Source organism: Brachyistius frenatus, unplaced genomic scaffold, assembly GCF_029030835.1.
Source record: "Brachyistius frenatus isolate BFR_SWC_R1_liver_20210118 unplaced genomic scaffold, ASM2903083v1 Contig_282, whole genome shotgun sequence".
In the NCBI taxonomy this organism is placed as follows: Eukaryota; Metazoa; Chordata; class Actinopteri; family Embiotocidae; genus Brachyistius; species Brachyistius frenatus.
Window position 1 is genome coordinate 289,126 of NW_027210881.1, and position 22,588 is coordinate 311,713.

Here is a 22,588-nt window from a genome sequence, read left to right on the forward strand (position 1 = left end):
GACTGGGTCTTGCAGTGCTCTAACAAACAGTCCAACTTCATCCTAATCAGCTGTAAAAAAATTAAAAAAAAAAAAAAAGTCTCCTGGCAGAGTGGAATCCTAATTGGTGTGGAGCTAATGTGGCCTCTTTAATCTTTTAATCCTCATTTCCTCGTGGCCCCGTGGCCCTGACCTGCTGGCCGTGAGCTTGTCTGGCCCCTGTAGCAAAGTCAAATGCCTCTCTGCTGCTGCTGCTGCGGAGTAGCCAGCACCAACAACAACAAAAAAAGAACCTCAGCAAAGCAGAAAAATATCTCTGTAAAATGATAACAACACTGTTGACTGCCTTTCACGAATTCTCTACTTTCAGGTAAAACAAGACCTCCTCTGGTGGCCATGTTGGAGGTCCTCAGCTCCACAAACACCCGCTAACTGGCTGAAGAGGGAGACGCAGGTTTCCAAACCTCTTCTCACAGAAAAGTAAGTTTGAGTACATCCCACTGCTATCCTACCTGTTGGTCAGAAGTTCAAAATGTCTCCACCGAAACAGGAAATGCTCTACAACAGGTTGGAAAACTCGTTTGGCATCACAGGAAACAACGGGATGAAGTGAAGGTGAACAAAAATCGATCACACAAGACGACCTGAGCAATTTCAGCAAACGTTGCTGCGTCGTAAGAAAACTGATGGAAACAATACCTCTGAAGGATCTTTATTTTCTTACAAAACATCCCATAAACAAAGCTTTGATAGTAAATAACCCATTATACAACAGAAAATATGCGACAATATAAAACAACCAAATAAATAAATAGTCTTACAGAGGTTTGGGTTTGTGAAGGAAAAACCTGAACATGGGAGGCATTTCCAGTTTCATCAAGGAATGAAATACCAAAACTCAAGATTTTATAATGTTGAGATATTAAATAATGACTTCCTTTCTTGGCAAACTTAAAATCAGATGAGTAGATTCATATCTGTGTGACTAATACTAGCAAACTGTTAGCTTAGCACAAAGACTGGTATCAGAGGGAAACTACTAGCCTGTGAAAAAAATGCTCCATAATCTGCCTCCTTGATGTAGTTTAGTCCCCTGATTGTAGTTTTGATGCTCAGCACGGCTCAAGCTGACCTGGAGTCAGACGATAAGTTCTTGTTTTCACGATGCTCTGAAGGTTTCATCAGAGCTGACTGAGCTCCCGCTGTTTGGTGTCGGCCGGTGGTCAGCTGATGTCAGCCATGTGCGATAGGAAGCTGGAGAAACAAGAAATTATATGTTGTGTAATCCCACAGATACACTCGTTAGCCTCCGTTTTGTGTTATTTTGTCTTCTCACTGTGAATTTGAGTCTCTCTCAGATAATATTTCCTGTTTTTTTGTTGGTTTTCAGTGTCTTTTAGTATTCTGAAACATTTCTACTGCTCGATATGTCCCCACTCTGATCCTGCGTTAAAATGTCATAACTTTTAGACTCCTCCTGCTTGCTGATGTCCTGTACGTGGTACCTAAAAGATTTACATGAATAACTTCTATTTTCTTGTTTTTCTCCTGCAGTTATCTGCTCCAGCTGAGAAGGACAAAGGAAGTTGTAACGGCTAAAGTCACTGGTAAGTTTTAAAATATAGTTTATAAAATTCAGTGTTTCAAATCAAATTTCACTTTGAATATGTGAACGCATCGTGAGGCTGGACTGCACAGAAAAACAGCAGGTTTACAACCAAAACAACATTTTACTTTGATCACTGCAGTGTTCACACAGAGCCCATAAATCTGTGGTTGCATTTTTCACGTGTTTCCATGTCTCTTTATGTGCAAGTCTTCTGACTCACACGTGGGAACAATTTTAGTCCAACTTATAGAAAAAGTTTTTTTTTTTTTTTTACATTAAAGTAAGGCTCCACGTTCGGTCCTGCTTACCCTCTTGGAGCAAAGAGACCCCGAGTATCCACTCCGACAGGCGCAGACGTTTGGTCGGACACAGCGACTGCCGTACAGACACTTCTGTTCACAGTGAGCTGAGAAATAACAGAAGCAAACACACAGTCGGAGGGTAAACGGTGAAACATCTTCTTTTTACACCTAAATTCAGCTCAGTTGTAACGATGAAGAGTGTCATGAACTCAGCAAAGTCAACAGCAACAAAAACTGGGTTAAAAAAAGATGTGAAACTTCATTGAGTAGCTTTTCAGTGTTCAGGCAATCTCAGCTTTGTGCACGCATTGAGTCACAGAGGTTGTGTGTGTTTGTTTTGCTGTAACACTCACGGATCTGGCACAGCATGCCTTGCCACCCTGCAGCACAGTGGCAGGTATTTGGACCGACACACTCGCCTCCGTTCAGACACTTCTGGAGGCAGCTGGCTGAGAGGCGACACGAGACGGTGACTTTATTGTGGTGCGTTTTGTTCCGTTTTTTGCATCACGAGCACGTTTGATAGTCAAATATCAATAAATACACGATGAGATGTTTATATTGCCGTTGGTTGTTGTAAATGTGAAGAATTTTGATCCCTTTCTCGTATCACAGCACCTACGTTTGTCACATCTCTTCCCTCGCCAACCCGACGGACAGTCGCAAACATCTGGACCGACGCACCTGCCGCCGTTCATACACATGGGTTCACACACACCTGGAGACGAAGAGAGACGAAGAGAGACTCTGTAAGACCGATCAACCATTAAAATCATTCCCCCGAGCTCAAACTAAACCTTGAGTTTGTAGTTTGGTCTCTTCTTGTTTGAATGTAAACATGTTTACAGAGGAGAAAGAAAGTAGAGTAGGATTATAAAGGAAAATGAGCAAAGCACTGACTTTTCTCGCAGCGTCTCCCGGTGTATCCCTGCAGGCAGGAGCAGACGCTGTTCCTCATGCACAGACCGCCGTTCTTACAGGGAGGGCTGCACACGGCTGCAGGAGGAAGACAGAACAACCACGGGGTGTTCAGAGTTGGACTTTATTAATCCCACGGTGGGGAAACGTAGTTGTTACAGCAGCAAAGAAACACAAAAAGGTGCACACAATAAGACCAAATTTACAATATACGTATATATAAAGAAACAAATAAAAGCAGTGAATAAATAAATACACACACACAAACTATATATACCAACAAAAAAAAACTAATAAATATAATAAATAAAGATGGCTTGGGATGAGTGGAAAAAGTGTCAGGTGCTAGGAAGGGAAGTACAAGTGACTGATGGCTGACTGGTACCGTTCTGACACTGTGCTCCGTAGAAACCGTGAGGACACTCGCAGGTATTTGGACGAACACACCAACCTCCGTTCAGACAGACGGGAGAGCAGAGAGCTGGAGGAGGAGGAGGAGGAGGAGGAAGAGGAGAGAAGCCACGACAGGTGAGTGCAACCACAAAACAGCTGGTTTCCATCATCCAGAGGACGTTACGGCCACTGAATTCCTGGAGGGATTATGATATTAGAAAAGCAGTTTTCTAACCCTGGAAATGGTTTGGAATCAAATCTGCGGGACAGTGGGAGCAGCCCTCGCTGGGCCAAACTAAACTACGACGCTGTGACCGGTTGTCAGTTAACTGGTCCCGACCCCGAAACCTCCCACAGCATAACAACCCTCAGCACGAGTAAAAAAAACCTCACCAGTCTCACAGGACGGTCCGGTCCAGCCTGTCGCACACAGACACTCGTCTGGAGACGCACACTGGCCTCCGTTGTGGCAGTGACGGCTACACACCACTACGATCAAACCAACAAAAAACTGGATTTATTACAGGAGAGAATCTTTGTCCACCAGTTCAAGCCGGATCCATATAAAGCAAAGAAACAGCTGGGAAACATAAGAGGGACTCGGACTAAGAAAACAGCTCCGTGGGGAAAATGAAGCACAGATAGTGAAACTTAAAAATACAAGTACAACTAAAACCATAGTAATTATTATGGAAAATAGATTACTCACTCGTCTCACACCGAGGACCAACAAAGCCATAAGGACAAGAACAAGTCTGCAGTCCCACACAGGTGCCTCCATTTTCACAGGGTATCCTGCACAGAGCTGCAGGGACATTTTATTCATGTATCATAAATATGTAACATCCTATTCATTAAATACCTCCGTCTGTTTGAAATGTGTGTGAATATTTGATACTTGAGCTACATAAGAGTTGTAAGACTTACACCAAGTTTTATAACTTCAGGAGCAACTAAATAAATCAAAACAAATTCATCAGCTGTTACTGAAGTTTCTGATTCGTAGGATGAAACAAAAGCTTTCAGAAAAGGACTTATTTAGTAATGATAAAACAAGAGTGTCGTTAAAAGCTTCATGAGGGGGAAAAAAACAAGCAAACTTTACCTTCCTGACAAGTCTCTCCATGGAAACCTCTGACACACTGACACACATCTGGAGCGATGCAAACACCCTCGTTCACACACTCCGGATCACAGATTGCTAATAAATATATGGAAAAACAAAGAAAAATATTGACAGAAATACATTTAGAACAATCAAATACACACGTAGATGTCGTATATGTACATTAAAGATGAACTGATTTACCTGTCAGGCAGTTGAATCCAGTGTAACCTGGTTTGCAGCGACACGTGTTGGGCGCAGCGCACTCCATGTTCCTACCGCACGTGTGCCTGCACACAGCTGGAGATACAGCAGGGGACGCCATGGAGACGTTAAACCTGTCAATCTAGTCTGATAGCTCCATTCATTTCTGACTGTATATAAAGACAGACTTGACAGCCCCTCAGGAGTGAAGCCAAAATATCTGGATCGCCCCCTGGTGGCTGCTTGCAGTATAGGGCATAAGCCCCGCCCACACACTATTAGTAGATGAAACATGAGCCAAACTAAAAAAAATCAAAAAGGTTTCTGCCATATGAAGTACTTCCTGTCACGTTGATGTTTGCTCAAGCTGTTAATTTGTTTGTTATTGATTATTTATTAGATGTTATAAAAAGACTGCATGTCGTCCTGATTGACAGCTGTCCTGAATAACGTAGTTCTCGAGTTGCATGTCATGTATAAATGACATTTCTCACCCTGACAGGCTCGTCCATCTCCAGTGTATCCGACAGGACACCTCCCGCAGCGGAAGCCCCCGTCCCCGGCCGGTTCACACTGGACTCCAGGGAAACAGGGCCGGTCGGCGCAGGTCCTCAGGTGTCGGTCGGCCGTCGTGCCACTCCTGAACCACGGCCGGACGGAGGAAGCTCTCTGCGCCGGGGAGCTGTGCACCGTCCTGCCCGGCGTCGTGAGTGTCAGCACCGGCTGCGTCTGCGGCATCTCTGATCCGGGCTCGTCCTCGTCTCCGTCTGCAGAGAACTCGGACTCGGACGGCGAGTAGGACAGAGCGGTGAGGGCCGCGGTGAGCGGGAGGGTGTGTCTCGGAGGGGTCCAGGGTTTGGCCTGGGTGGCCGCCACGTGGTTGAGCTGGGGCCGGGTCACTCCGCCAGACTCAGTGGAGAAGTGAGGGGCGGGTAGAGTTGCCTTCCTCGGTGTGGCACCAGGCGGCGCTCCCTCGGGTTTGTCCCTCCGGTGGGTGACGTGAGTGTTTGCAGTGACACGGAGGACGCCGGCCGACGTCCTGGGAACATCTCTGGAAGCAGCGGCGAGCGCCTCCCTCCTCCCCGTCCCGCCTCCCCTCCCCGATGCAGGAGCCGGGCGCGGTGCGTTGTCTCGGTGCGTTCTGGTGATGGACGAGGAGGACATGTGTTTGATGCCGTGCCTGGTGGGCAGGTGGGGCAGGTGGAGCTGGGAGACCTTGCTGCTGCCGCCGTGCGAGGGTCTGCTGGATTTACCCAGCGTCTGCTGCTGAGGGAGATGATTGGATGCTGAAGAAAGACAGGAGGTCACGTCAGTGCCTGTGACCCTTCAAGCAGTTATTGTCCGGTCATAACTCAGGGATCCTGAGGAGCTACAGGAGTAATGTGTTTGGAGCTGTAGTTAAAGCAATGCTGCGCAAATAAAGACTTTATTTATCCTATAAAAAAACAAAGAATACAAGAACAAAGCATTTAGTGTGTTTATCTGCTCTAATGTCAAATGCACATGTGAGCGTATCCAGCTGACTTCCTACAGTGTTCATCAGATCAAATGTAAAATAAATCATTTTTACTGGCTCTAATTTGAGTAGAACTCTTCAGAAAGCATTGCAAAGTGATTTAAGACTCCCATCTTATTTGAGGCCCACTAACTGGTCTGCACAAACACTTTGTCTCGTTTTGTGACTTTCCAGTCAAACACAATCCACAGTAAAGGGATTTAAGCTGGAATGAAACTGTCTCCTCTGATCTGTTAGGGTCCCTCCTTCCCTCCTGCTCCTCTCGTGAGAAATAACATGAAGCAATCTTCTGGAGAAACTCTGCGGCTGAGCGCTGACTCAGAAAGCTGAGTAACAAAGGTGGTTATTGCACTCGGGCGGCCTCCAACCACTTCCGTTGATTTATCTGCTGCAATAAACGACATTCCTTCCAATCAAGAAAATAAAACACTTAAGGCAACATCAAAGAGACCAGAAAATCACCAGAGCAAAATAAACAGTTTAAAAGCAGCTCACAATGTGTGCGGGGATTCAAACGTCTCTGAAAAACAACAACAAACAGGCAGCAAAACGTTTCATTCATTCACTCTTTTATCTTGTTGCAGGACTGAAAATAACACTTGAACATCCTGACAGCTCGTGCCAAACACATCTGTGAATTGACCGGAGAAGAAGAAGAATAGGAAAAGCAGCTTTTACCTCGCTTGGAGTTCTTCATACAGATGCGACCGTTGCCGTACAGGCCGGGCGGGCAGCGGCCGCAGACGTAGCCGACGTGCGGCGGCCTTCGGTTGATGCACTGGACGCCGGGGAAGCAGGGCCGGCTGGCACACGTAGCCGACACGTTGGCAGCCGGAGACGGAGCGGATCCTGGGAGACACAAACTGTGGTCACGGCTCTGCTGCGGCTACTTCACATCTGTCTTCACACAATAAGGTTCTTATCTTGGACCAGTTCAAATATCAACATCCCCCAAAGCTCTACAAAAACAATACAAAGATAAGAAGGAAAGATTCAAGATTTAATTTTCTGAAGCAGTATTTTGTTAAATATCGACAAAGTTCTTTAAAAGCAGAAACTATTCCTTTCTGTGGACCTAAAACACCTCTGAGCACCATCTATAGTCACAATAATGATTGATCTTATTTTTCTTGCACTGATTATTAGATCACATGAAGACTAGACAACAGAGTATTGCCTTTTAAAGTCTACCTGCGTTTGTATTTCCCTCCAAAAGTGACAGTAAGTGCAGTCTGTTGTAAACGTTGTGCCGACCTGCAGCCGCTCTGCCTGTTTCTGATGGAGTCACTTCAGAAGTCCTGCCGATCTTCGTCTGGTTGTGTTTGACTCGTGGGATCTCCGAGGCCTCGTTCAAAGCGTCCGTGTTGGTCCCGGATGGATTTGCTCCTCCAGTTTTCTCCTCTCTTTGGGACACGGTTGCCGCGATGCTCGTGCCGGGTTCTGCCGCGGTGAGCCTCGGGATGGAGATCGTTCCCGGAGTCCTTCTCCAAGTCTTTGTTTGTGGGTCATTTCTTGAACCCGCCTCGGCACCCGTCTGCGGGGAGCTACCGCTCGAGATCCTCCGGAGAGTGTCTGTCTTCACTTTGGGTGGTTGCGGCAGAACATCTGGCGCCTTGTGGACCGTAATACGAGGACCAGATGTGGGAGAGGTGGTGGCCGGCCTGAGGACTGCTGGATGAAGACAGACACAGATTATGCTCTGGATGGCCTCGTAGCACCTTTATCTGATGTTCTCATCTGGATATATTTCCTGTTCAGCTTCAAGATGGCTCATGTGGTATTGAAATAATAGGAAAGGATTAAATAAATGGAGATGGTACAGAGAAGAAACAGGAGCTTGGTCAAAAAACAGGTATCGTCATTGTGAGACTTTGGAGTTGATTTTCGAACACTTCTCCAACATCTTGACTGAAATGGACTTTTCCCATCTTTGTTGGGTTTTAAGCGACTGATCAGACTTTATGATCTTTGACCGTCTCATATCTCTGGACACCAGACTTGGCAGACCCGTGTTTCAATATTTCCTCTCTTCACAGCGACTTAAGCGGTTGCCTACGCTCACCGCTACAAGTGGTCCCGTTTCCCAGCGTCCCTTTGGGGCACGGGCCGCAGGCGTAGGAGCCAAAGCTGTTGAAGCACTGGACTCCTGGAAAGCAGGGCTTCCTCTCACACTCGTTGATGTCTTCCAGGCACGTCACGCCTGCCAAACACACACACGTAGTTGATTCTCAGATCATAAACCATAACTGCGGTTAATAGAAAACATTATTTTCTTACCTCTCAGCCCTGCAGGACACTCGCATCTGTGCCCGCCGGCCGTGTTGACGCACGTGCCGACCGTGCACGGACCGGACAAACATCCGTCCACGTCCTCGTCGCAGAGTTGTCCCTGCTTCCCGTCAGGACAGACGCACAGGTACCTCCCGCTGCCGGCCGGGAAGTTCACGTTCGTCACACATGTGCCTCCGTTGCGGCAGCCGCACGGCACCACGTCCATCTGCGTTACACAGGACAAACGTCAAGGGATTCATCTTTAAAGTGTTGCACATTTATGCAGATACCGAGATACTCGACCTCCACAGTGAAGGTGCTCTGGGCGTTGCACTCGTCAGACAGCGTGAAGCGGAAGGAGAGGCTCGCCTGTCGCTCCTCCTCCTCCTCGTCGTCCTCCTCCCTCGGGTAGTGACGGGACCCTCCAGATGAGGAGGCCGGCCGGGGAGAGGACGGCCCCCTTCGGCCCCTCCTCCAGTTGGAAGAGGAGGGCGGAGCCCTCTGGGTCCGACGCCGAAAACTGGAAGACGAAATTCTCCCCGGCAAACGTCCGCAGGTCTCCTCGAGGTCGGTGGAAGGCCGGTGGCTCGTTGACTGAAAACACAGACGGAAAAACTCAAAGAGCGCACTGACCTGCGATTACATCTCAAAGGAGCGATGACTTGAATCTCTGTGTACAAACATCACATCACCCCCCCCCCCTCCATCCACCCCCTTATTTTACTCTTCAGCTACAAGAGTTTGATGACAGACGCTTCCTGCACTGAAGCAAACTCTCGACATGCTAAAAACATTCCTCCCAGCTGTTCCTGGAAGAATCCTTGTAAACACACGTGTTTTCTTTCCAAGCGCAGCTCTCAGCGGCCGTTACATCGAGATCACGTTGCATCTTCAGCTGAGATTCCCCGCAGACGTTCACTCAGAAGAAAGTGATGATAATCCCAGAAAACACCTGCCGGCGCTTGACGGTCACATGTTAAGAAGTCGACGAGAAGCCGCGTGCTGGTTAACAAGCAAAAAAGTCAGTCACTCGGATTCTACAGAAATCAACTTGATTTGTCTTACGGCGTCTTATTATCTGCTGCAACAGTTTGCGTTTGCAGGAATATTCTTGAGAAAGATTGAAGTTTTAAGGCAGAACTTGAGACAAATGGACGTGCTGAGTCGGTCACTCATTACACTGGACTGTTGCTGTCTTCTGTGGAAACCAACCATGTGATTCACCCCCTCTCTCTCTCCTCTCTCAGTGGCTAAGCGACAGGTCAGGGCATGCTGGGAAACCTAAACCTCCGCTCCTTTGATCCGCTAATGGAGACAAACAGGTCCGCAGTCTGACAGCTACCACAGCGACTCCCACTGCACTAATACGGTAAGATAAATGCTGTTTTTGCCTGTTGTTATTCATCATTACTGAGCTGCAAGTCAAGTAGAAAATACCTGTGAATGCCGTTTTATACTGTAGCAGCAGTAAACCAGCTTCAGACTGTCCACAGTGTGCAAATATAATATAAGAAGGGATTATTGAGGCGGATGGATGAGATCGGTCAGGTGTTTGTACCTTGGTTCACAGACCAGGTGAATTTGGAGGTGTCGGGGTCACAGAAGAGGCACGGGCTGCCGGGATTGGAGCCTCCTGCTGCAAAACACATCCCGTCGATGTTGCACGTCCGATCCTGGCCAACACAAACAGAGCACACCAGACGACAAGGGTTCGTTTGCCTCCTCACTGTTTTGAAATGCTGACATGTTTTAACATTGGAAATTGGATATTTTTTCCAGCTGTTTGTTTTCCTTTTGGTGATTTTTCTCTGAAAAACATCTGCTGCATCTCTGCTTAATTTAATTTGGATCAGCTTTGGCAGACACATGCGCGTCTTTCTGCAGCTGTTTGTCTGGTTTGTTTGTCTATCTGCACTCCCATAAAAAGCAGTTCCAGTAACTACAGGACCCCTTCTGTGCCTTTTTTTTTTTTTTTAAATGAAGGTAGAGTTTTTAAAGAGCCAGCGGCTGCGTGTTGGGAGGATGAGGAGGAATCACACCGTCTCTGTTTTAGTCATTCAACCAGCTACAAGTTGTTCAGACCTTTAACAGAGCTTATAAAACGCTTCACCACACGTTTGCGCTAAACACCCCCTGAAACACATCTGTCTCCTCAATCCGCTTCCTGTACTCAGATTAAACAAACACGGGAGAGTCGAGGGTTTCTGAACAAGTGACCTGTTCCTGTCACGTGGACAATAAACTAGCATCCTCCAGAAAATGACATGTGTATCTACACGTGCGTCGAGGCGGTCGGGAAATAAGAAAGTTAGCATTTAGGAGCCCAAAACAGCATTTTCAGTGTGTGGAGGAGATGAACAACTCATTGTTCCCTTTTGTTTTGTGCGCGAGTTACCTTTAACTTACAGAGTCCTGAGCGCGACGCCTCGCAGACCTGGCAAACGCCGTCGTAGATGGTCAGCACCTTGGCCTGGCTGTACTGGGAGCCATCATTGGTCACCTGGAACAGAGAAGAGGACGAAGAGCTTCACAGAAGAAGAAGTAAAGGAAGAAATAGCTTTAGTTGCAGGTTGATCTGAGAAGCAGCCTCGCCTTAATCTCCCAGCGTGCGTACGGCTTGTCGTCCATCAGGAAGTCCTCTGTGGTGACGGCCGTGTTGCTCAGAGACGGCACGGTGCAGTCCAACGCCCGGGAGCTGAGGAACGTGACTTTTGTCCTCTGTTTTTCGCCTGGAACCCAAACTTTGTTCATGTACTGTGGGAGCAGTTCAGAGGAAGCGGGAAAGAGACAATCACCACTTTTGTCTTGAGGGGCTCTCAGGCCGTCACGTGACCTCCCCTCTCCTCACCTTCAGTCTGGTGGCGTGGCAGCTCAGGTCAGGAGAGTCGACGAAGCCCAGACCGAAGACCCGGACGCTGCGACAGTCGAATGATCGGATGTCGCACAGTCCGCTGTTCTCCAAATCTGTGATCTCGACCGGCTGGCCTGTCAGAGGAGAGATCATCTTTGGCTCGTGAGGAAATTACAAGTCAGTCTCCTGTTTAAGATGAGCGGTATTCATCATTTTTTAAGCCGATCAGATAAAAGAGCCGTATTAGTAAGACTTTTAAGCGACTTACAGGTAATTTAATAACACTTTTAGAGGGATTTGCTTCTATTTTTCTTTTTCCGATGTTAAATTAGCGTCTAGTCATCTTTGCATAGTGATCAATAAAGAGCTTTTCTGATTCAACAGTGAAGGTAAATGGCCTTTGCCAGTTGAAAAGCTGTCTGAAGATACTAACTGATGGCCAGGCTGCAGTCGTGGGAGCTGTGGCTGGGATAACACTGGCAGCCCCACTCGGTACACTCTCCGTTTCCGTTGCAAAAGTTGGGGCAGCGCAGCGCCGTCACCACCTCCCCGGACGCTCCCGGCGGACCGGATACCTCCGAGGCTCGCCGGGTCCGGTTCTCCAGCAGCCTCCTCTCGCACTCGTTCTCCAGGTACGGCAGCAGCGCCTCCTCCCAGCCCAGGTCGTCTTTGAGCTGCAGGTCCAGGATGCAGAGATCCACCGCCTCCTCCAGACGGCGTCCCAGCAGCCCCCGGCACACCGCACCGACGGTGGAGTTGGCCAGAGCCGTCTGGCACACCTCCAGGGCTTTGGCTGAGGTCAGGCCACTCGGCGTGGGCCACCGAGGTCGCGCCTCCGGTCGAGCTTCCGCCAGGTGATCCTCCGGGAAAAAGTAGGCGTAGTTGTCCAGGTCGGCCTGTCTGAGGCTCTGCGCTGCGAAAACAGGCCGGAACTCAGATGCCGCCTGTCTCTTCGGCCTGTCGACGGAAAGAAGAAGATCCTCCCTGAATTCACCGGCCAGCTCGGCACCGCCGTTCTGGTCGTTCTCGCCACGAAGCCAGAGGTGCCTCCTCTCCAGAGGGTGACTGTTGAAGGCAGACGTGTCCAGGACGCTCTCCTCTCTCTCCGGGCTCTCGATGTATTCCACCGTTGTGTCCATGGAGGGGAACACGGATGTGTAATCCACATTATCGTATGCTACGCAGTCGGAGTGAGCGGAAGGATTGTACAAGTTCCTCATCCCTCTGCCAGCATGCTGAGAAGAGCTGAATCCTTTTTGGCACTGGCAGAAAGGCCTCCTCACCTCCTGTGTTGTCCCGGGAGGCGTTTTGTCGAATAAACTTTCACCAGGAGAGATCCTACCACACACACACACACACACACACACACACACACACACACACACACACACACACACACACACACACACACACACACACACACACACACAAAAGAAAAAACAAATAACGTTGTGGAGACTTTAAAGTCTGTAGAATTTCAGCTGTATTAGGTCTGAAGCTGTTGTCACAGACTGACCTCCAGTCCTCTATGAAGCGATGCAGGTCATCGGGACCATAAGAGGTGCCGTCGGAGCCGTGGAAGTCGTTGTTTCCGTTGCGGTCGAAGGTGCCGCAGAGGCCTTGAGTGTCGCCGTAGTCGACGCTGGGCGCCCGGACGGACAGACTCATCCCCCAGTCGCCAACATCGGCCCTAACAAAGGCCCCGGAGGGAAAGATCAACTACGAGAGGAGAGTCACACACGGCGGCCAGTTAACATCGTGTCCTCCCGCAGTGTACCTGAAACAGCTGTGCGTTCTTCACCGAGTTTATATAAAGCATCTGAGAGTCAGAAAACCGGCAGATCTACACCAGCGTCAAAATGTGCGGATACCTACGGTGACCTTCTTCCCCTGGTGGGACTCCTGCACTCTGACCCGGCTGCCCTCGCTCTCACCGAGGGTCTTCAGGGCGAGCCGCGGCCTGCTTTCCTGCGGCTGGCCGTTGCACATGTCGAAGACGGCGACCTCGTTCCCCTCTCGCACCGCGACGCCACAGTTGCAGGCGACAGAGTAGTGGCGGCTGCCGCAGTCCCACTGACGAGAGTGGACCTCAAACTCCCGGGAGAGACTCCGGTAGAGGACGAAGGTGCCCGTCTGGTGGTTCTCATAACGCCTGCCGATATAAACTCAGCTCATCAAAGGTGAAGAACGGCGTTATAACGTCATTTAAATGGCCATTTAATGACTCCCGATGACCAATAAGGAGTTATATTACCTGCCGTCTAGCGTAATGACATGCGGGTCAGTCAAAGAGTAGCAGATGGAAGTGGGAACGTCCTGGACCACGACCTGGGGGCAGAGGTCATGAGAACAGATTAAGGGGGCCGCACCCTCCGACCCGCTGACCTTGGGCTTTGATGTTTTCCCAAAACACAGATGGGAAACTCCTCTGTGACTTCGCCCTCCGAGACACGCTGTCTGCAGGGCTGACATCATGTCCTACGTAAGGCGCTCTTTAAACATCACGGCCAACCATCAAACAAGCTCTCTGTTCTCCCTGAAGCCCCGCCTCCTTCCAATTTCATAAAGAACCCTACAGTTGTGTGTATATATCAACAGTGCGAAAGAGAAACCTGTAATTGGAGCTGTCGTCCTGAGATTCTCTAATTAAGGTAATGCTTATCATTATATCACACTGCTCTCTGAAGTCCTTCCAGGAGTCCTGGAATCCACCGAAGCGCCACTAAAGCCTCCTTGAGGACTCCTTAAGGGCTCCTTGGACGTCCTCAAGGAGTCCAGAAACTCCTGTCGGGACCGTGTTCTGTGCAAGGGACCACTTTTATCTACTTGTGACCAAAGAAGCACCACATGCCACATTTAACTTGCATGCCTCGGATTCCTGTTCTCCTGGAGTACCGATCCTCCACATGGAGGAGCCCTGGATGACCACTGAGAAGCCCTTAAAGACCCCCAATATCCTCGAGATCCCTGGAACCCGTACGGCCCGCACATTTATTCACATTTATTCACATTTATTCACATTTATTACAGGTTTCTGGTGCTGAACTTACTTTGAGGGATGTTGGGACATAGCTTCTCCAGAGCCGGGGTGCACCGGGTTCGGGCACGGCGCCGATCAGACTCGGCCGGTTACCGTCGCGCGTGAAATCGGTCACAGCGGTGACGGAGAACTTCGCCCGCCCGCAGCTGCCGTCGCTGCAGGGGTTCGGCAGAAGCTCCACCCGGCAGGCGGACAGCGCCACGTTTGGGACCTCACGTTGGAGACTGTCTGTAGGCGTCAACACGGCAGTAAAGTAGCGTCAACAGACATCACGCAGCTGCCTGCAGGACTGTAATAAGGCCTTCCTGAGCTGGCTTTAATGTGATGATGTACAGAATGAGAGCGGAGGGAGGAAATTTAGTAAAGATGACAACTTTATCCTTTAATCATCAAGAGGCTGGACCTTGAGGAGTTTTTGCTTTGATTTCATTCACTGAGACATTAAAGGTCATAAAGCTCCTGATCACTGTTTTCGGAGCGAAACAGCCAGTTCATCGCTGAAAGGAGTCTGTGGTGTTGGCTGCAGGCGCTCACTTGCAAAATGATGATTTTGTGTCTCCAAGCAGTTTAACAAGATGCTCAGACTGTGTTAGGGTTAGGGTTCCTGCAAGTCTGACCTGGGTCAAGGACGCCGAGGGCCAGGGGGACTCCGCACTGGTGGCCGAGGTCGGGGCCGAAGCAGGGGATGGGCACCGTGCTGTGGACGGTCACCTCGTGCTCCTTACCGTTCTCCGCGATGTGGAGCGAATCTGGAGAAAACTGGAGAGGAGAAAAAGGTTTCAGCTCTACAAGGTTTGTTTACGTAAATACTTCTCCTCCTGGTGGAGGATGGAGTTGAGAATTTGTACCTTCAGACCAGCGTAGAAACTCTCACTTTCTTTGGGAGTAGATCTGGTGTAGCTGGAGTTTGCCCTGAAAGTCGCCACGCTGCAGGAGAACTGAAAAAAAAACAACAACATGATTTTAAGTTTCTGTAAATTAGTAAGAGAAGTTTTAGATAAGAAGTTTATTTGTGTGTTTGTGTAACAAAACTATTTGTGAGCGAAGGAGCTCCGAACATTTCTGCTCTGTACGGTCATAAAAACGGTGCCAGCTGTCACTGTGTTTGTGATTTATCCAAACATGTCCCCGTGTAGCTCACAGCGCAGCGCCCCTCTGATCCTCGCCTCAAACAGCACTAACGTTTAACTCACTCGCAGATGACCTCTGACCCCGCCCAGCTGCTGCATCAACACGCGTTAAAGACGAGCCCTGTGAGCGAGCCCAGACCCGACAATACGACCCCACCGTCCAAATATGGCAGCGGTCCGCAGCTGCAGGACGAACACTGAGAGTGACATCACCTCAGTGTCGAGTCAAAAATCGAATAACTTCGTGTTTCCTGCTTTCTGCAGGAAATGAGAGCCGTCAGCAGTTTGGTGTGCGTAGAAACGAGGCGGCGCTGCAGAGATGAAGGTTAAAACTAACACTTATTATAATACTTCTAATGCAGCGGAGCGGCCGGTGCTTCGACTGGAGGAAAGAAACTCCGCTGAACTTTCGCTGTCATTTCCCATCAACCTTTGGGTTTCCTTCCTGTTTCCCTGCTGCTCACATGGAGTTTTACGATCGGTGATCCCGCCCGCAGACTTCGAACATCAGTGGCACGAAACTCTTCAAACGCCGGCAGTTCCTCTCCTACCTCCTTCATCCTGGACTGAAAAGAAATGGCTAATGGTCCTGTGACACATTCTTTCTATCACCTAAAGACGTCTGGGAGAGGAGTTGTAATCGGTGGCGGTACGAGAAGGAAAAACTACTCTGAAGTCTGCAGTCATTATTCAGACTCAGACTGCCAATGTCAACCGATGGTTGTTTTCTCCAGGAAGAAGAAGAGAAGGACAGGAGGAGACGAACTCCCCAAAATTTGGATTTTCTGTCTCCAAACATCTGACCCGATGCTATCCAGTTGGAAACCACCAGTTGCAATGATCGCATTTTCTACAATTCAAACATTTTTAGTCTCTTTGTGTCCTTGTGCGGGAACAGCTCCCAGGAAACCAACACAACAAACAACTTTGATGAATATATTTCCATTGAAAATAACCTGGCTGGAATTCACAGTGCAGACCTGAATGGAGTTTGGTTGAAATGGGACACATGTGGAGCGAGGCTTTCCCAACCTGCAACTGATTTAACTTCCCCGCCCTCCTCTTGCCTTCTCTTAACTGGATATGACACACGTTGCCTCTCTGTCTTTGCTTTGTGAGGCTGAACTCAGCCAAAGAGAGGTCAGCATGATCCATGGCTTACGTTGCCCACTCCAGAGGGTCAAACCCTCCACATGTCCCGTCCCTCCCCCCTTCAAAAAAAACAACCTCCGGCACCGTCTGGCAGGAATTACCGTTTCTCCGAGCCTGAAGTGGACGCCATCCATCTCCACCAGAGAGAAGGGCTTCGGCGTGGATTCCTGCCTGATCTCAGCCTTCATGCTGTGGCCGATGTATCTGGCCCAAACCACCTGGAAGCCCAGCGTCTCGCTCCACGGCGGCGGGACGAAGGAGCACCTCAGGTGGACGCTGCTGCCGATCAGCTCCGGGGTGATCACCGGCCGCGAGGGCAGGGACGGGACGGCAGCTGGAAACAGCGGTGAATTACGTTGTTTTTAAATGTATACTTTGTTCTCGAAGGCGTGAAGTAAAACCCTCCCCACCGTCTGACAATCACAGGCCTTTTGCTTTTTAACAATTACTGGAGCAGAAATTGAGCAGTTTTTTCTCTTAAAAAAAAAAAAAAAGATCAAAGAAACTCATTTGCAAGTCGGTTCCAAAAACACGCTCGGCCTCTTCGTACATGGACAACCGATGTCGTCGTACCTTTGCATCGACCGTTGACTTCCACCTGTCCCGGTGGGCAGAATCTGGGTCCCAAATCTGGAGCAACTGCAACAGGAGAGTCATCAGATACCTTCTTATTATGACGGCCAGAAAACGGACCACGATTCATTGGTGTAATTTAAGTTTTTGCTTCTTTCATGCACATCACTAATGTAGGAAACCCTCCCGACTCGAGGTTCCCTCACTATCTCTTTCTGGAGCTTTCAACTACACACCGGACACTGTCCAGGAGAACAATCCCACGTGACCTTTGACCTTTACGATGAAGCAGAGCAACCCACCTTTAGCGCAGTATCCCATGCAGCCCTGCGTCGGCTGCAGGTAGTAGACCAGGAAGTCGCCGCAGTTCCTCACGGTGACGGGGATGCGGAAGAGGCAGCAGTCTTTGGCGCTGCCGTGGAAGAACTGCCAGGTGGCGCAGGCGGAGAGCTGGCGGACCTCGCCGGGCCGCGGCAGGGAGGCGTCCTTCAGCGACAGCCACACCGGAGCCTGGGTACCACAGCGGTTCATCTGCAAGGGGCCGCCGACAGAAACGGTCATTACCTGCCGCAGCGAGGTGCTATTATACCCGGCACCTCGGCCGAAGGTGCTTATTATACCAACCTGCTGGGTGTTTGCATTGGCGGAGGATGTTTGATGCTACTTTTTGACAGAGATGGAAGATTAAAGACACAAACACAACCACGGCGGGACTCGCCTGACATTTTTGGCACCTTACCTCAACGCAGGTGGTCGGCATCTCCGCCGGCTTGTTGTCGATCCAGAATCTGTACCAGCCCGACGACAGCGAGTGGTCGCAGATCAGGTCCTGGATGGCCGTGTTCTGGATCTCCGTGGAGTCGAAGTCGACGCTGCGACGGGGATCACGCAGAGTCTGGTGGCCTTCTGGGAAGCACTCTGGAGCTGAGAACAACGTGGAGAAGAAGAAGACTGAACCTCAGCAGTTTTTCTTTTGGTTCACGTGCCTCACACAAAAAGCTCCAGACACTGTAGTTGTGATGAGAATCCTAAAACTTGAATCTGTTTGGAAGCTTGCCCTCGTTTAAAAATGCCCGTTTTCCAACCTGAAATCATCTCACTCATTGTGTTTGAGTTCCAGGAAATGAAAGCTGAAGAATCGCGTCACGTCTTTATCTCTGGGAGATGTGTCCCAGACGTGTCCCGGACGGGCCGAGAGGACGGACTAAACAAAGCAGCTCGCCGCGTTGTGGGAATCGGCACGTGAACGTCTGTCTGTCCTCGGCAGACTGCAGAGGGGAACGTTTACCTGGACGGCAGCGGCGGATTTTAAAACCAGGTTTTAAGATAAAACCAGACGTTAGACGTTGAAGACGTTAATTATTATCTGTGAGTGTCAATGTTGTTTCTAGCAGGTGTACTGAAACAGAAGTCAGTTAAGTTTTCCTCAGGTACAATAACTGATCCAACCAATGAGTGTGGCGTTTTGATTGACAGGTGATCTCCGGTGAAAAATATTTGATCTCTCTTTTTTTTTTGATGCTCCACACAGATTCTCTTCAGGATTTAAGGCCCATTCGAGCCATCAGCTGTTCATAGACAGTCCGACCCAGTGCAGAAACAACAGATGAAGACCTCGGCGCTGCTGCAATTGTTTCCCACTTCTTTTTCAGAAGCCGCCGAGGGACCTTGAAGATAAAGGTGATAAGACGAGGTGTACAATTTGCTCCTCTGTGTTGAGGTGGTGAGCAGGAAGGATCATTTCACCCCCGCAGGTTATCTAAATTGCAAAGAATAACAGACATTCCTGTGAGCCTCTCGCCTCTCTTAACTCGCCCCGGGAAAGGACGCTAAAACCACTGGCGCATGACAGACCTGTGAACACCGCCTGCAGCTGGAGGCCCAAACAACCGGGGAAATTACTTGAGCAGAACATGTTGTTTTCCACACTAGCACACTCAAAAACCCCACATCTGTGAAGTGAAATGGGCCAAAGGTGTCAACAGAGGTCTTTGTTAAGAAGCCTAAACGGGTCGTTCTTTTACTGCCCGAGGACGACACCGGCTCCCTCCGCCCTGTTTGATTGCAGCGGCTGAGCAAAGTCACATCGGGGGAAACAAACATTGAGGGTATTTAGACCGTCGAGGCCACGAATGGACATGGAGAAGTTACTGCCGGTGATCCCGAGCCCAAACAAGGTCCTCCAGGCCGGCGTTCGTGTCGACGGCCCCTTTAAAGCAGATGCTTTTGTTTACACGGCCGCCTGTCTTAGTGTACGCCTCGTCTGGAAGCTCCGCCGACAAGATCCCAGGTCACAGGTTGTTCAAACAACCAGGTTTTCATGCAGGAAGACAACTGGGGAGACTGCTGGCTAAACTGTTCCAATTGGCGGCTTAATGAGTTTACAGAGCCGGAGGGGAGGGGTGAGCTAATGAAGCGGCACCTGGGGGGGAGGAGATCCCACCGGGGGTGGGGAGGCCCTCAGCAGCCCAGATGTGCTCTGCAGGGGGATTCTCCAGTTTCTCAGGAAAGAAGATTAATTTGGGAGAGCGTGGTGTTAACACCACTGGGGTTACGGGTCTTTTCCCCAGAGGGCCCGTCCGTCAGCGTCCGTCAGCCCGTCCGTCAGGTCCGAGGGCCGAAGGCAACATGAAGATGCTTTCGTGATTTAAGACGCTAAAACACTCGTCTGCATTTAAGAACGGGGTTTGAAGATGCTTTACTTTGTATGACATCTTCACTGCGTTTGACCTCGAGTTTCTGTCCCGACCAGGTGGAAAATGTGAATTTATACCTCAACAGCTACAAGAAGGATCAGCGTGAGATGTTGTGCAGACGCTTTCGGTGACCCTGTGACATTTTCTCCAGCATTTGGTTCAGATCTTCAAAGTGTCCAGAGGATGAAGATTGAAACGTCTCCACAGTAATTAGATGGACTGTAACCGTCTTGGTGTTTCCCTGATTCTTCTTTTGGTCATTTATGTCCACATAATTGTGATTTCATGACATTAACTTAACTTGAGCCTCAGCTGCTGCTCCTAACACATCTGCTGCTTCTGGCCCATTGCATTTGAAAGAAAAACAATATGCTAAAGTCAAGCTTCTGTTTTTCTTCTTCTATGTTTCCTGCAGACTCGAGGCCTCGTGGTGCATCGCTGCCTCTTTGAAGGTTTGTACGCTGTTACAAACAGAAACAGCTCTGCAGAACTATTCTGTTCACACAGTGTGAACAGTCTGAGGTCTGTCCACGATGAACTGTGGGAAACCAGACTGGAGAACAAATGGACATGTACGATCTGAGAGTCAGATCATTGATCAGGTGTCGTCCGCACACGTTTTCTTTTATTTGTGTTCAGGTCTCTGGCTGAGTTTTCTCAAACATTTGTGTTTGTATTCTGTGTTTTCTCCCCCAAACACGCCGTAAATCACTGAAGTCCAACAAAACACGTCAAACCAAAAGAGGTTTCTTTCCAACTGCATCACCGCATTAAACACAACATCAAAGTGAGACCTTTGGATCATGAAGAAAGGTTTGAATGCTGTTTTAGGTGTTACCTAAAAAAAACAGCTTCTTTTTCAAGTCATCTCAAAACCAACATTTCGTTTCTTTTCACGGCAGGAACCAACTGTGTCTGCTGGAGTTGGGAGTTGCGGTAGACTCAGAAATACGTGTTATTCTTACTGCAAATCTGTGTCAGGACCCTCAGAGTTTGATTTTACGATGGGCCGCCTTAAAGTTTACGATCGCGTGCTTTGATCTGTCGTTGGGACGCCCCGAAGACAAAATATATATGACAGCTCTCACATGTTCTCTTGTTGATTCACCCAATCTGATGCTCTTCAATTCTGACATCTGGGAGACTTACATGTGACTTTTTAAACTTCAGTGCAGCTTTTATATTTCTCTTTTTAAATTTATGACCACGTTTCAGAAAGAAAAGAGCAGAATTAGAGGAAAAACAACACAAAACAACCCTGAACACGACGTAAAAATAAAAGCAGTACATGAAGCTGTTGACTGGATCATAATGAGCCACAAGTGTATTCTGTTATGTAATAACTTTTCAAATCTTGTTTCAATTATTTCTGTTTATTTTAACAAGTTTATGCCTTTTATTTATGTTGTTTTTACATCATTATTTTCTCCAACTTCTTCTGAAGTTGTTCCAAATTGTAATTGTGAATAAAACTGCATACATACAGGACTTTATCTCCCTGAAGTGATGTGAACATTAGCTAACAGACTCCACATTCCCACTTATAATAGACATGCAAAGTAGATATTAACCGCTGCAATAAAAAGGAAAACGTGTGTACATCCAAAGCAGGACTTTCTGAAATTACTGTGTTTGTAATTAAAGGAGAGTAAAGGATCAGAGTCCTTTTCCCACCGCTAATAATACCTTGTTTTGTTTCTTTCTCTGTAAGTGACCAGATTTGCTCTTTTGTCTTTAAAGGTCTGGAGCTGAGTGGTGGGAGTGCAGCTCTGCAGAGTCTACAGCTTTAAACAGGCAAGATGTTCTCATTGTTCTTCATTGTTAAGTAAAGAAATGTGATAAATGTGAGGCGGGTTTGCATCAGTTATCTGCTTCACTTCTAAATGTCTCCAATCTTACAGGTGAAAATCATCTCCAATCATTTCTGCAGAACTCCAACGATGCATCACGAGTTCATGTTGTCTGCTGTGTTTAAACAAGAGATAGTTTGAGCCATAAAAAAAAAAGTTGCACATCCACTTACCGTGTTGCGCGAGCGCCCCTAATTGCACGAGCCACAGCAGCGCGATGCGTAAATATCCAGAGGACGACAGGCGCACCGAGACCGATGCGCAACAGACCATGGCTGCGGCTCCTGGTTAAACACATGCGGCAGGCTCGTCTCAGTCGCCGGGTCCCATCGAAAGTTTCGGAAACTGTATTTATCTCCCGGCTTCCTTGTTGGCAATTAGAGGAAAGTTGGCGCTGCGCTCGGCGCAGACTGACGCTCCTGTGCAGAGCGCGCGAGATGACAAAGAGAGGAGAAGAAGGAGGTGCTGTTCCTGTAGGTGGGTCCTCTCTGATCCCCGAAACATCACGTGGATACAAACCGATAAATCATCCGGACCGACCTTCAAACCTCTGCAGCGTCCATCGCGGTTCATTCGGAGATAAACACGTTGTCTTCCCATCAAAACAGTGTTTAGAGTCGCGGCTGGAAACCTTAAGACCCAGAACTGTTTGTGAAAGTGAGACAATTAAAAATAAATCAAATAAAACAGGAGATGAAAAACATCAGACTGAGAGTCGCCAGGCAGAACTTGTTCTGTTTGATGACATGTTTCTGCAATTCCTCCTCATCCGGAGCCAAATGAGCCCTTTAGGAAATAACCAGGATTTGTGCACACAAAAAAAGTTCCCCTAAACTGACAGCTGCACCATTTGTGCAGCAGACTGTACATGCAGCTGTATGTGCTCAGCGTGGAGCAGCTGGAGGAGGTGACGACCAGTCCGCCTTCACTTTGGACAGAGAGGAGAACATTACTAACAGAAACTGCCGTCCATTTGAAAGTCAGTTTTTATGTTTTGGG

General features: G+C 48.7%; 1 protein-coding gene across 1 annotated transcript; it reads right to left on the reverse strand.

Moving 5' to 3' along the window:
* Positions 1-718: 718 nt before the first annotated feature.
* LOC138634918 (von Willebrand factor D and EGF domain-containing protein) lies at positions 719-21,862 on the reverse strand. The gene is given in 33 exon segments (XM_069722131.1): positions 719-1,233; positions 1,897-1,994; positions 2,244-2,339; positions 2,513-2,608; positions 2,791-2,886; positions 3,194-3,289; positions 3,595-3,690; positions 3,911-4,006; positions 4,307-4,402; positions 4,511-4,606; positions 5,005-5,796; positions 6,705-6,875; positions 7,281-7,694; positions 8,089-8,226; positions 8,304-8,523; positions 8,601-8,672; positions 8,674-8,891; positions 9,856-9,970; positions 10,693-10,797; positions 10,890-11,051; positions 11,146-11,282; positions 11,582-12,486; positions 12,665-12,867; positions 13,024-13,300; positions 13,403-13,476; positions 14,199-14,416; positions 14,806-14,947; positions 15,037-15,126; positions 16,572-16,804; positions 17,044-17,109; positions 17,346-17,574; positions 17,783-17,967; positions 21,763-21,862. Coding segments are annotated over 33 exon segments (6,153 nt in total). The 3' UTR covers positions 719-1,212.
* Positions 21,863-22,588: the final 726 nt, after the last annotated feature.